The 15,000-nt window shown below is 47.1% G+C and overlaps 1 protein-coding gene and 1 non-coding gene across 4 annotated transcripts in view; one reads left to right on the top strand and one right to left on the bottom strand.

The window, feature by feature from the left end:
- The window catches only part of pard3ba (par-3 family cell polarity regulator beta a), an 88,674-nt gene that overhangs the window by 40,849 nt on the left and 32,825 nt on the right, over nt 1–15,000 (bottom strand). Inside the window, exons 4-5 of one of the 3 annotated variants that reach the window (XM_030354786.1) lie at nt 8,664–8,764; nt 1,465–1,550 (exon numbers count right to left, since the gene is read on the bottom strand). In XM_030354786.1, coding sequence (XP_030210646.1) covers nt 1,465–1,550; nt 8,664–8,764 — 187 coding nt within the window. Of the gene's footprint in view, nt 1–1,464; nt 1,551–1,778; nt 2,086–3,459; nt 3,513–8,663; nt 8,765–15,000 lie in introns of those variants that run through there. The other 2 variants (XM_030354787.1, XM_030354788.1) reach the window with 2 other exon arrangements.
- On the top strand, nt 5,272–5,342 carry trnag-gcc (transfer RNA glycine (anticodon GCC)). The gene has a single exon. It is a non-coding gene; the product is annotated as a tRNA-Gly (tRNA).

The following is a 15,000-nucleotide window of genomic DNA, read 5'->3' as shown; positions in this document are numbered from 1 at the left end:
AGTTAGCTGGTAGCAGAACAAAGAACATCGAGATAATCCCTCTACTGGGATCCATATTCCAGATCCACACACATATCTCACACACAAACACGTAGCACAAACTCACACACACACACCACTAACTCATGCAGTCACACACAAACACAACAACTTAATCACATACTCATGTGGTCTCACACACGCACACATACATACACACACACACACACGTATCACAAACTCACACACACACACCACAAACTCATGCAGTCACACACAAACACAACAACTTAATCACATACTCATGTGGTCTCACACACACACACACACACACGTATCACAAACTCGACATTCATCAAATGCTCATGTGGTCACACACACACACACACACACTTATCAAACACAGCAACATTCATCACAAACTCATGTGGTCAAACACATACACACCACACACATACACACACACGTATCACACACAAACTCGCACAACAGCATTCATCACATACTCATGTGGTCACACACACGAGCCAGCACCAGATTGCACTGATCAGTGTCAGCAAGGCCGATGTTTGTGTGTGTGTGTGTGTGTAACGCACACACATCGTTTAGTATTGAGCCATTTTTGCGGGCGCTTTGATCCAGGGTGACTGTGAGTAGGGATGGATGTTACAATGACCGGGTTTAGAGGGCATCGTATTCTAGGGTGCCTAGGGGTTAGACTGTAGACATGGGGATTTGAACCCACGACCTTTGACCTTTGGCACGAGCCACTACCCTGTCCCTGTAAGTCGCATGCATGTGGAGCCTAAGAGTCCTGAAATCAAGCGCGGATTCCCACGTGGACGCGTTAGACGTGAACATGTTCACCGATAAACACAGTGAACACATGAACGGTTAAAATGTGCCCACATGAACACCTTAACATGTAGACACGTCAAACTTGAACACATGAACTTGTTTCCACGTGAACACATGGACATGTTAACACATGAACACATCAAGATGTTAATACATGAACACGTACACATGTTAAACACCTAAACACATTAATTACCACTTCTGAAACTCTTTAACACGTCAACACAGCGAAGACGTAAACACCTGAACACAGTGAACACATGAACACAGCAAACCCATAATCACGTGAACACTGTGTGCACAGTGAACACAGTGTACACAGTGAACGCATGAACCCATAATCACATGAACACTGAGTGCACAGTGAAAACAGTGGGCACAGTGAACGCAGTGAACACAGTGTGCACAGTGAACGCATGAACCCATAATCACATGAACACTGAGTGCACAGTGAACACAGTGTACACAGTGAACGCATGAACCCATAATGACATGGACAGGTGAACACATGAACACAGCGCACCCATAATCCCATGAACACAGTGAACACATGAACAAAGTGAACCCATAATCAAACAAACACAGTGAACACATGAAGGCATGAACCCAAGGGCGGAGCCGGCTCACCTGAAGTTGACCTTGGGCATCTTGCCGGTGGGTTGGTCCTGTCGTGTGGTCCGGTCCAGAGCCCCCTTCAGCACGGAGTGGACATCCTGCACACACACACACACACACACACACACACACACACACACACACACACACACACACACACACACACACACACACACACACACACACACACACACACACACACACACACACACACACACACACGGTTAGGACGGCTGTGGGACGATAGGTTCCACACTTACATTGCTAACAGTCAACAAGCATTAGCATCTTTAACCACACACACACACACACACACACACAATTACCTAACACAACACAACCCGGGTGCGCGCTAGCCGGTTAGCTTGCGCACGCGGTGGGACTGGCGGCCAATTAGCAAAAGAATCTCCAAACGCCAACATCAATCACCTCGCAGAGCAGGGGACGGTGTGAGCGGGCGAGAGAGAGAGAGAGAGAGAGAGAGCTGGAGAGAGAGAGGGTCGGGGCAAGAGAGAGAGAGAGGGAGAGAGAGAGATCCACTAACGAGATTGGCCGCTCGTCTCACCCGTCTCTTGCGCTCTATCCATCCATCCTTTCCTTGTCCGCTTCTTCCTTTGCTCTACGTTGCCGTGGTACCAGGGAGGGAGGGGGGGGGGGGGGGGGGGGGGGGTTCGTTTGAAACTAAGATGACAACAACACAACAGCCCCGGGCTGAGCAAACGACAACAATAAACGACAACAACAAAGGAAGTAGAAAGAGATGGTGGAGGGATGGAGTCGGGGGAGAGGAGGGAGTCTGGACCGACCAGAGTCTAACTGTGGCAGGGACACATGGGAGAAAAGGAGAGAGAGAGGGAGAGAGGGAGAGGGAGAGGGAGAGGGAGACCGTGGGATACAGAGGGAGACAGAGAGAGAGAGAGAGAGAGAGAGGGGGGGAGAGCGAGTGGACGAGCGAGAGGACGCGACTCAAAATTAAAAGACGGACAAGATGGTCCTACGCAATTAAGTTCTTCTGCCCTGTCACTTCCATTGTGTCACTGCAACACTAATGGATAAAATAATGCTCCACCCCCCCCCCCCCCCCCCTCATCAACCAGTCCTTATAGGCCCCGCCTCTTGGGGAAACCAGCGCCGGACCTTCTGTCTCACACACACACACACACACACACACACACACACACACACACACACACACACACACACACACACACACACACACACACACACACACACACACACACACACACACACACACACACACTTTGCCATTCAATGCATGAGCAGCATTAACGACCACAACGCTAACACTGAAGCTAACGCCGAGCTAGTGCTAAAGTTAACTTCCGCGGCCCCGTTAGCGTTAGCATCAACACTAGCGCTGACATTAGGAACCGCCTCTTTTTTTTTTCGTGAGACTATGTACACAAACCAATCGGATCATGGCGTCTGCAGTGACCCACTTATAAGGACAGTGGGAGATAATCGCACAATAGAACGCTGCTGAGTGGATGGGTGGGCGGGAAGGAGGGTGAGGGTGGGGGGGGGGAGGAGGATGGGGGAGGGGGGGGAGAGAGCTGGTGGCTCTATTGTTGCTGAGCATCAAGCCCCCCCCCCACCAACCAGGCCAACCTGATCCATTAGTGAGACTAGTGTCCACACACACACACACACACACACACACACACACACACACACACACACACCAGTAGTGAAATAACAAGCAGTACTCACACACACACATACACCAACTCACACAATGATACAAGCACAAACTGAAACATAAACACACACAAACTGATGCACAAACTGCTACATAAACAAAAGCAAATACACAACTCACCAGCACACACACACACACACACAAACAAACAAACCTAGCTTATAATAGCACCGTAAGTGCAATCAATTGCACTTGTACACTAAGAACAAACACAGTATTCCTTTTAATCCATCCGTTTAAAAATAGCACTGCCATCAAACAATTAACGAAAAAATATAAGCAGATACCTTAAGACGAATGGAATGTGTGCACAAAGACAAACACACACACAACGGAAAGAGATTACCATAGACTGACTCTAATCCATTCTCCTCTTCATCTTAACAACAAACACGAAACAGCCAATGGATGCCTTCCCCCTGTTAGGAACACTGCCTGCCTCAGCCAATCAGCTCTCCCCATGGCGCTTGAAGTGTTTACCGTTTGTAGATTTCTGACTTACTTAGAACCAAGAAAAACAGTAGCCTGTCATAATAACTAATTATATTTTCAATTAGTGACTTTACTGCCGTTCAGGGTTGAATCACCTCCGACACTTCATGAATCATTTCATTGATTAAGATTTAGATTTTCATTAAATATCAATGAAAAATGAAGAAATGTAGTTGCTAGAATTGCTAACAAAAAAAAGAAACGTCACAATAAAAGTACGACATACACTAGTATTGTCTGCTTGGACAACGCCAGCTAATTTAGGACACACACTTTGGGCCCTGGTACTACTGAGGACTTGGCTTGTCCCCATAATGAACGAGGAGAGTGTGTGTGTGTGTGTGTGTGTGTGTGTGTGTGTGTGTGTGTGTGTGTGTGTGTGTGTGTGTGTGTGTGTGTGTGTGTGTGTGTGTGTGTGTGTGTGTGTGTGTGAAATGTGTTAATAGGGTCCTCAGTAGGAAATGGGCTATCTCTGAGTCCCCTATGCTATCGCTAGGTCCCATGTGCTAGCGCTGCGTGCTGCGTCCCGTGTGCCAGCGCTGCATGCTAACGCTGCGTGCTAGCGCTGCGTCCCGCGTGCTAGGGTTGCATGCTAGCGCTGTGTCCTGTCCTGCGTGCTAGCTCGAAGTCTCGTGTGCTATCACTGCGTCCAGTGTGCTAGCGCTGCATGCTAACGCCGTGTCCTATCCCATGTGCAAGCTCTATGTCCCATATACTAACGCTGCGTCCCGTGTGCTAGCTCTATGTCCCATGTGCTAACGCTGCGTCCCGTGTGCTAGCTCTATGTCCCATGTGCTAACGCTGCGTCCCGTGTGCTAGCTCTATGTCCCATGTGCTAACGCTGCGTCCTGTGTGCTAGCTCTATGTCCCATGTGCTAACGCTGCGTCCCGTGTGCTAGCGCTATGCCCTGTGTGATAGTGCTGCGCCAGCTTCTGTTTCTTTTGGTGCGTGTGTCAGCAAGGTGTTTGGACAACATGACAGATGAGGTGATAGCAGATGAGGGGTGTGTGTGTGTGTGTGTGTGTGTGTGTGTGTGTGTGTGTGTGTGTGTGTGTGTGTGTGTGTGTGTGTGTGTGTGTGTGTGTGTGTGTGTGTGTGTGTGTGTGTCAGTCATATCAATCACTCGGGCCGGCTTCTTGGACCCGTGATTTATTCACGTGCACTTTCTCAAATAGCACACACACACACAAACATAAAAACACACGTCAACACACACTAGTGTCGGTAGCCTGACGCACGCAGGAAAGAGGATCATGGGTAATTGATATCGACCGCGTCACACGTGGGAGTAAGGAGGAGTGAACACAGATGTGGTCAAAGACTCACTCCAGAGAGGAGAAAAGCATGAAAAAGATACATTGGGAATAACACTAGACATACTAGGAATACTAATGTTAGAAAAATATTGTTTGAAAGGTAATGGAGGGAGACGAAGTGAAAGAAAGAGAAAGAGAAAGAGAGAGAGAGAGACAAGGACACCGACAGACAGACAGACAGACAGACAGAGAGAGCGAGAGAGAGCGGGAGAGTGATACAGAGAGAGACAGAGAGAGGAGGAGCCACAGCAAGAGACCGGTATTTTGAGGGGCCCTGTTAGAGCATGTAAGCATTGGTGGTTCAGTGGTAGAATTCTCGCCTGCCACGCGGGAGGCCCGGGTTCGATTCCCGGCCAATGCACACACAAACTTTTGATTTTACAAAGGCCGAGCAACTGTAAGGAAGTCTGAGATAAATGTCCGTATGATGACACATAGGCAACGTAGATTTTGAATTAGCGGGAGAGAGAATGTTTTTAACAATAAAGTAAAGTTAAAAAAATACGTTGCACCAAGAGAAAGATTGAGTTAGAGAAAGGGTTAGTGGAAGAGATAGAAAAAGAGTGAATCAGAGAAGGTGAGTGAGAGAGTGAGAGAAAGAGCGAGCTAGAGAGGGATTGGGCAGGAATGTGTAAGACAAATAGCGAACCAGTGAAAGAATGTGCAAGAGAAAAAAGTGAGTAAGAGAAAGTTGGTGAGAGAGTGAGAGAAAGATTGAGTGAGTTAGAAAAAGAGGAGGAAAGACTATTGGTTAAATAGTGAGTAAGATAAAGAGTGAGACAGCGAAAGAGTGAGAGGAAGTACTGAGTGAGGGCAAGAGTGAGACAGAGAAATAATGTAGATAAAGATTGTTTAAGGAATGAGGTGAGCGAGACCAAAAATGTGAGAAAGACTAAGTAAGACGATAAATGAGAGGGTTCCCGTGTGTGTGTGCACGTGCATGCATGAATGGGCGTGAATGGGAGAAAGACATGGAATTACAAGTTAAGGACGGAGGGATTGAGAGAGAGGGCGATCGGGCCCAACCTTGCCTTGTCGTCACAGCGGTCACGATAACTCAATTGGGGGGGGGGGGGAGAGTTGGTTTCGGGAGGGGTGGCGTGTATTTATCAGTGTATTGGCCTTAATTACACCTTATCTGCCTTTCAATACCCCCCCCCCCCCCCCCCCCCCCTCGCTCAAGAACCCACCCTCCCCCCAGCAATACAGCTCACAGCATGTCTTACTGGGTGTGTGTCGGTGTGTGGCAATAGGGCAATAAGAGAGAGAGAGAGAGCGAGAGAGAGAGAGAGAGAGAGAGAGAGAGAGAGAGAGAGAGCGAGAGAGAGAGAGAGTAAAGAGGGAGACAGAGATGAGCGAGAGAGAAGCAAAGAGTAAAGGGAGAGAGGCAGAGAGAGAGAGAGAGGCAGAGAGAGAGAAAGAGTAAAGAGGGAGACAGAGTTGAGAGATAGAGAGAGAGGCAGAGAGTAAAGGGAGAGAGAGAGAGAGAGGCAGAGAGAGAGACGCAAAGAGAGAGATATAAAGAGAAAGAGGGAGCGAGGGCAAAAGAGAGAAGAGAGTGAAAGTGCGAGAGGTAGGTAGGTAGAGAGAGAGAATGGGAGGTGTGTGAGTGCAGATGAAGTGATAGTCTATTGATTAATGGAACCACCCGGACTCAATCTGCCCAAGAGCCGTGACAGAAACACACACACACACACACACAGACACACACACACACACTTAAGTCTGAGCAGTCTCAGCCCTATAGATTTCACCAAGTGTCAGTTACAGATTACATATCTGGAGAAAGTAATCAATCACTCGTTGAGACACCCCTCCGTCCCGCGGAGCAGTAGTTATACCAACGATTAAATCACTAATGCTAATGTTCGAAGGATGTCAAAATGGCCGACGTCGAATCCAAGTTCCTCCCTCAAGTTTCAGGGAGAAACTTGGATTCGTACTCGCAGGTCATTCATGAGCTGGTCGTGGTTTAGGGGCCCCCCTTGCTCAAGGGTAGCACCGGGTGTACTGAGGTAACTGGGGTTCGAACTCGGAACCTCAGACTTGGTGTCGATGCCCGGCACCAAAACACGGTTCTTCCTCTGATGCTAGCTTAGCATCCATTGTCGTTTTGTTGGGCTGCTGAGTGTTGAGACATTTTCAAACGTTAGTTTAGTACTTCACATTATCGACAGTGTGTTGGAGCGTACTTTATATGTCTTCATACAACCTCTTTTCAAGTGAAAAACTACTTAACTTGCTTTCGTTCAAATTAATTTTTCTTCCATTTCTCGATTTAATGACTCACTAGTCTTCATCGTTTTATTTCATGGTCAGTATCCTGAGTGATTTTTTTTTCTTTATGTCAATTTGTCGTGTGCTAGCTGACTTGCTTAATTAACTTGTGTTTGATAAATAAAGTAATAAAGTTAATTATCGTAATCATTTCTACAATTACTACCTGTTTGAACAACCTTTCGGTTCCAACAGCTTGGAACCATGGTGACAATCGCCGTGGTAACGGGCAATATGGCGGTAAAAGGACAGAATCACTGCAAGGCACAGAGTCTGTCTCCAGATCCTCACAAAACCTGTAAACACTTAGCTCTCATATCTACCCCAAACACACACGCACACACACACACACAAAGCACAAAAACAGATATTGCACAAAGTTGTCCTTTGAAGGGAAGAAAAAAGGGGCACTTAAAAAGCTGACCCTCTTGAAGTACTGCCTTTGGTGTGTGTTCAAGTCTGTGTGTGTGTGTGTGTGTGTTCAAGTCTGTGTGTCTGTGTGTGTGTGTGTGTGTGTGTGTGTGGGTGTGTGTGTGTGTGTGTGTGTTCAAGTCTGTGTTGGTGAGTGTGTGTGCTCAAGTCTTTGTGTGTGGTCAAGTGTGTGCGTGTATGTGTGGTCAAGTGTGTGTGTGTGTGCCTGTTCAAGTCTGTGTTTGCATGTGTAGGTTCACTTCTGTGTGTATGCATGTGTGTGCGTGTGCCTTTTCAAGTCTGTCCGTCCGTCCGTCCGTTAAAGTCTGTGACTGTGTATGCTTTTGTTGTGTGTGTGTGTATGCGTGTGTGCGTGTGCGTGCGCGTGCGCGTGCGTGTGCGTGTGTGTGTGTGTGCGCGCGCGGTGTTCCTCAGACTCCGCTCCTCCTGCTCTAAGCCGTCGCCGACTCCCCTCCTCTGCTCCTTCGTCTGAGCAGAGGAGCAGGAGCACAGAACCGCGGGGGGAACACTGTGCTACTGAAGTGTGCTTTCCATCCATTACATTCCAAATTGCCTTTTTTCTTCCTACCCAAAAAACCTCCCCCAGCCCCGGAGCTCTGTTCATTATAAGTCGACTATTTCACGAGTTAGCAGTCAGGCGGTTCGCTCCGTGTTGTCTAAACACATATTTCTCCGCCATGACAGCGAGTCTCGGGGTGGATTGATAAATGATGTAAAATTGTACAAATGTTGAACCGTTTGAAATTGAAGATGGTTTTCGTCTTTAGCCGCCGCGTGCATGAGGATGAAACCCAACTGAAACGTCGGCCATTTTGACATCCTTCGAACATTAGCTTTATAATATAACACCTCATAATATAATTGTATATTATGTATGGATAGTCACTTTATGTGACCTAGATCATTTCAATATGAATCTTTTAAATTCAAGTGCTTTGCGCTGTATGTTGCGAAAAATTAAAATAGCTCTTACTGCGTCAGGTGCTCCGAGGTCTTCATGTGGGGGCGAGGCCATCACTTCCAGAGGCGGAGCCAATGCTGAGTCACTGCTGCTCCTCACCAGAAGAGGAGTGTCTGGATGCGAGTGGGTAATAGTGAGAGAGCGAGAAAGAGAGAAAGAAAACGAATGGATGAGCAACATTGCACACTATTCAATACAGTAGAGAGAAAAAGAATCAAGGAAGGTTGAAAGGGTATCAGTGAATAACCATACATTCAATTTCTCTGGTGAAACACAGGTTTCAATGACGGCGGTTACTTATTGGCTAAAACTGTCGCAGTTTCATCAGCCAAACTATGGAAGTAAATCCGTGCCATCGGATTTCAAAAAATAAAAAGCCATTGAATCCTAGGCACTGAATATTTATGCATTGAAATAACGCCTCTGGATTTTTTTGCCTCTGAATATAACTCATTTCACCTCATTTTCACAAAAATTCAAAATCAAATGTTCAACATTAAAAAAATTCAACTTAAATATTTTCAACGTCCCCAAATTCAACATGCATAAGTCACCTGTAAAATTCAATGCATGAAATTCAGTGTTAACATGAAGGGGCCCCAAGGAAGAGCAATCCATCCTAGACGCTAGATCGCGGTCAATCACGGAGAGAGAAATAAGGGCGTCACCCGCTGGTTCTTTCTTTCTTGATGCAAAAGTTAATTCTGAACAGCATTTTACAAAGAAGCCTACAATAGGAAATGCTCAAAGATAAATCAACGTCCTTAACACTGACTGTAGCTTTTTATGGGGAGAGAAGCAACAGTGTTGGACCTTACTGAACGCCATAGTGTCTGTAAAATGCTAATAAAAAAAATACAATTTATTTATTAAGCACATTTAATATCAAGGTGAGGGGGGGGGTGGATCTTATCTTTTATTTATGTTAAATATCCAGAGTTTTTTTTTTTTTTTACTGCAGCATGAAATAAACGATTAACTAATGCCTGTACGTGAAGTGTGCGAGTGATTGCATTGACTGGGCTGGGTTTACACTCAGCGTAAGGGTAATTGTAGTGGGTTAAGGATCCCAATTAATTAGGGCACCAATTATTAACGTGGGGGGGATCCGAGGTCCCTTTGCCTACGTTTGGTCAGTGGCGTGGGGATTTTTTTTGAGGAAGCCAAGTGAGGCCAAGCCTTTAGAGAAAATAGTACGATTCAGCTTGGATGTAGTTAATGCAACTACAACAGCAATTTGAGCGCCTGGTCATTTAACAGGACTTACACACATCTCTCTCTCTCTCTCTCTCTCTCTCTCTCTCTCTCTCTCTCTCTCTCTCTCTCTCTCTCTCTCTCTCTCTCTCTCTCTCTCTCTCTCTCTCTCTCTCTCTCTCTCTCTCTCTCTCTCTCTCTCTCTCTCTCTCTCTCTCTCTCTCTCTCTCTCTCTCTCTGTGTGGTGCTGGGGCGATCTGAGGCCCGCTGGCCACTGTGGAACGAGAGCAAGAGCCGACGGTATTGGGCAACTGAAGCGACAGCAGCCTGTAGTTCCAGTGGAAGCACGGCGTGCCTCGGGAAGAAACGCCCGACAGCAACCCTGCTTTTAATTTGCATCCTCATATCTGTATCGTGTCACTCGGTGCGGAATAGTGTTTGCTCTGCATGCTTGTTGCGCTTTTGTTATGCCACCACAGAGGCATGTCAGCCGTTTTGCTCCAGACACTTTTTGAGCCCGGTGTCACAAAAAGAATACCCCCAAATCGAGTGATCGATGACGATACAAACGTTAAGTTTTAGGCTGGTGCGTGTTTCCGCACGTGAACGACTTCATGCCTGTCTACGCTTCAAACTCATGCATGTTGCAGAAAATGTGCAACAGCGCCCCCTAGGGTCACACTTTTCGGTGGGTCGCAGAAATCTGTGCAACACCCTCTCGCTCTCCTTGGTTGACCGCGATCAAGCATCTTGGATCGATTGCTCTTCCGTGGGTCCCCCGGTGTTAACGCTAAATTTCGTACATTGAATTTTGCAGCTGACTTTGGCATGTTGAATTTTGAACAAAATATTGAAATATTTGAACGTTGAATATTTGATTTGGAATTTTTTAAAAATTTTAAATTTAAATTCTGTTAAATTCAGAGGCAAAAAATCAAGATACGTTATTTCCATGCATACATTTTCAGTGCTTGGAATTCAATGGCATTTTGTTTTCAAAATCCAATGGCACAGATTTATTTCCACATCAAACAAAATGACAGAATGATCACCAGTCAGAACAACAATATGTTTACTTTTCTGGATCTCAAAAGGCAATAAAGATTAGATCAATTTCTGGAATCTTCCATCGTTTCTGAAGAGATTTTGTGTCTTGAAAAGAGTTGCGAATACAAAGTTGAACACCACCCCATCCCCCGCTCCATACAACCAGCTGTTGTTGACACACACACACACACACACACACACACACACACACACACACACACACACACACACACACACACACACACACACACACACACACACACACACACACACACACACACACACACACACACACACACACACGCCATTGAGTTGGGGGGAAATCTCATAAAAAGATTGCCACATAAATGCCCGGTGAAGGAACGAGACAATTTTGCGCCTTGGCCTTCGAGGACAATAAAAGCCATTTTAGAGCTCAATCGAATTTGGAGCCGGTGGCTGGATATAACCCCCCCCCCCCCCCCCCCGCACGGGAGGTCAGAGGGCACCACTGCTGGCGTTATAAAAACGGCCCCTTAAATCCTGAAGGAATCTTCTGGGGCCAAGAGACTTGTATGGTAGGTGGGAAATGAATGAAAAAAACAAGAAAGTGATAGAGCAGTTGAATGTTTTCTTTTCTCCGAGCAATAGCTACGTAATCAAATACTTTCATTTCATTTCATTTTATGTCGTTCAGAAAAACACCAACTGTTTGTGCCATGCACGTCTATAGACACAGAGGCGCAGAAAAGCAAATCAAAAGTTGACATTTGTCAACTTCCCCAAAAATAGATACCCATTAAAATGAGGAACAAGCAGAAGCTAATGCTGGGCATGTGACTTTTATGGTGATTTAAAATGTATTTCCAACACAATGAAGTCACAGAGAAACAGTTAACCATGACGGCAGCCATTTTGCCAACTTCAAGTAAAATTGTGATAAACTAACAGAAACAAATGGTGGGCATGTGAGTTATATTGCAAGTAAAATGTTGCATATCCAACACTCTTAGGGAAATGTCTGTGGGGGGAAAGTAAGAAAAAAACATCAAGGAAGATAAAAAAGATGCTATATATTTCAAAGCTACGAGCTAACAAAACTGTGATGCCATTCACTTACATTGGGGCCCGTTCCACACGTGAGGTAAATATTAACGTTTCAAAATGTATTAGGGAGCTTTAAAGCAAGATATAAAAGCTTCAGATGTGGGGTTTTTTTCCCTCAACTAAACCGGTTGAGGTTGTGTTTCGGAAAATAGTGACACCTTATGTGTCAGAAGTATTAGTGCTACCACCCTTATCCAGCATTTTATCGGGGGCACTGCAGGTGGTAATGCAGGATGTATTCTTGAAATAGATACATTAACAATAACATTTAATAAAATAATCAATTTAAACTTAATGCGTAACAAATGTTTTTCATTAAATAAAGTATCATGGCTCCTTGCTATTTTGAACATCGTGTTGCTTTGTGCCTTCAATCGTGTTTTCCATTGTAATGTTTTTCATGGATTATTTCTGTTGACTGAACTCATTTTGAGGAAAAGCAGTGTTATTTACTTTCTCCTTTCCACTGTTTCCTACAGGCCAGGCCTTCGTGCAGTAATACGTGTGTACAAATATGTCTAACTCATTGCTCAACCCCTGAATGTGTATCTATCTATTTTTAAGCATTGGAGTAGGTCTGAGAAAGGTCTTGGGGAGGAATCTATCAACCCCCCCCCCCCCCCTCCCGAGGCCAAGGTTAGGAAGCACTGATCTAAACAAGGCCCTTTCAGAACCTTATATTCTGGAGGGCCCCCCCCACAGGTTGGTAGGACCTTAGCAACAGCTTTGTTTCGTTCACCGTACAAAATGAAGTTCCTGCCTCTGCGAGGCGTTCTGAACGGCTGTTTTGTTTGAACGGAGACGTTTATGTAAGCCTGGTCCTACAGGAAGGCTTTCAGCGGCATAATTGGATGGGATGAGCCGGTCAACAAAAGTCCATAAATCTTTCTAACCTTGACCAGCTCCTGTGTGGTCACGGGAGACATGCCTGAGCTTTGCAGTGAAAGCCTTTCTTAGCAAGAACGAACACGCACACATGCACACATGCACACGCACACACACACGTTAAAAACAACACATTCCCCTCGGCACGGACAGCTGAGCACCACACTACCGGTCATCGAACGCTGGGACTTCATCAACAACTAACCCTTCTAGCCGGCCCCCTCTGGCCCCCTGCGGCCCCCCAAGCCATCGCTCACACCGGCCCTCCATAAATCCTCCTCCGTTTAAACCCCCCCCCCCCCCCCCCCCCCCGAACACATACACACACACACACACACGTGCACACATACATGTCTCGGCCGACACACACACACTGTGCTCGTGTGAAGCAAGCACAAGGGAGGGCCCCTCGAACCTTGACCCCTGACCCCTGACCCCGGGCTCTGGGCCCTTCAGGGAGGTGTGGAGCGGGCCCGCGAGGGGCTATAGATTAGGGCGGTCTCGGGTCAGGTGCTGCTGCTGCTGCTGTTGTTGTTGTGGATGGAGAAACGAGAGGCTTCCACCGAGGGGACGGGATCAATAACCCCCACGTCGATGGAGGATCAATAACCCCCACGTCGATGGAGGATCAATAACCTCCACGTCGATGGAGGATCAATAACCCCCACGTCGATGGAGGATCAATAACCCCCACGTCGATGGAGGATCAATAACCCCCACGTCGATGGAGGATCAATAACCCCCACGTCGATGGAGGATCAATAACCCCCACGTCGATGGAGGATCAATAACCTCCACGTCGATGGAGGATCAATAACCCCCACGTCGATGGAGGATCAATAACCCCCACGTCGATGGAGGATCAATAACCCCCACGTCGATGGAGGATCAATAACCTCCACGTCGATGGAGGATCAATAACCCCCACGTCGATGGAGGATCAATAACCTCCACGTCGATGGAGGATCAGCAGAGAGTCTTTGTGGGTTTGTGTGTGTGTGTGTGTGTGTGTGCGGTCCCGTGTGCGTTCTCTTGTGTGTGTGTTCTCGTGTTTGTGTTTTCTCGTGTGTTTTTGTTCTCGTGTGTGTGTTTGTTCTCGTGTGTGTGTGTGTGTTCTCGTGTGTGTGTGTGTTCTCGTGTGTGTGTGTTTGTTCTCGTGTGTGTGTGTTTGTTCTCGTGTGTGTGCGTGTGTGTGTGTGTGTGTGTTCTTGTCTGCGTGTGCTCTCCGGTGCGTGTGTGTGTTCTCGCGTGCGATCGTCTGTGTGCTCTTGTCGGCGTGCGTGTGTGTTGTGTACGCGGTGTGTACATTGAGTGTGGTTTTACGAGGTGTTGTGTATCGACCCCGATCAAAGCCCTGCCGCCTGTATCCATCGGCATGGATACGGAGACCTTATTTATAATTAGCCGACGCGTACCGGGAGAGTAAAAGACAGCAACGCCGTAAGCGGTTTACCAGCGCACGTGTTTGAGGAGAGATCTAATAAATCTTTCAAACACACGTTAGATAATCGTGGCCTTTGTCCTGTTCCCCAAAATACAAAAAAAGGTCAAAGTTATTAATAAATCAAAAGCTCCTGTCTTCCTTTTCACAAGAACTATTCCTGGAGCAGCAAAAAAAAAAAAAACGCAACAACAACAATATCCCACAATGCATTGCGCCCGCCAAGCTACAAATAAACCCAAGGCGCCGAAGGGGGGACCGCGGTCGGGTCGGGTCGCAGGATCAAACCGTCGGTTATTGAAGCGAGGTAATTACCGAGAACAGCTCGCGGCGGCGGCGGCGGCGGCGGCACCAAAGCAGGCGGTGGTGCGGTGCGCGGCGCGAGCCTAGCTAGGCGCGGGCGTGCGGTATTTTTAGCACAAAAGAAAAAGTTGCAGACACGTGTTACCCTCAGGGAGGCACCGGGCGTGGGGTGGGGGGGGGTGCGGCGGGGTGGTAACGAGAGGCAGGTGCGCCGTTGGGGCGGGTGGCTCGCCTGATGCTACGGAAGCTAACTCGCGGCGCTGTGGAGGCTAACTTGCTGCGCTGCGACCGCGAGTATCAGGTGCTGCCACCTGTTGCTATCACACCGAAGACACACAAGTAATCTCACACACACACACACACACACACACACACACACACACACACACACAC

This window comes from Gadus morhua, chromosome 4 (assembly GCF_902167405.1).
Source record: "Gadus morhua chromosome 4, gadMor3.0, whole genome shotgun sequence".
NCBI lineage: Eukaryota > Metazoa > Chordata > Actinopteri > Gadiformes > Gadidae > Gadus > Gadus morhua.
Note: the sequence above shows the minus strand (reverse complement) of the source record. Positions and strands in the feature narration are given on the sequence as shown.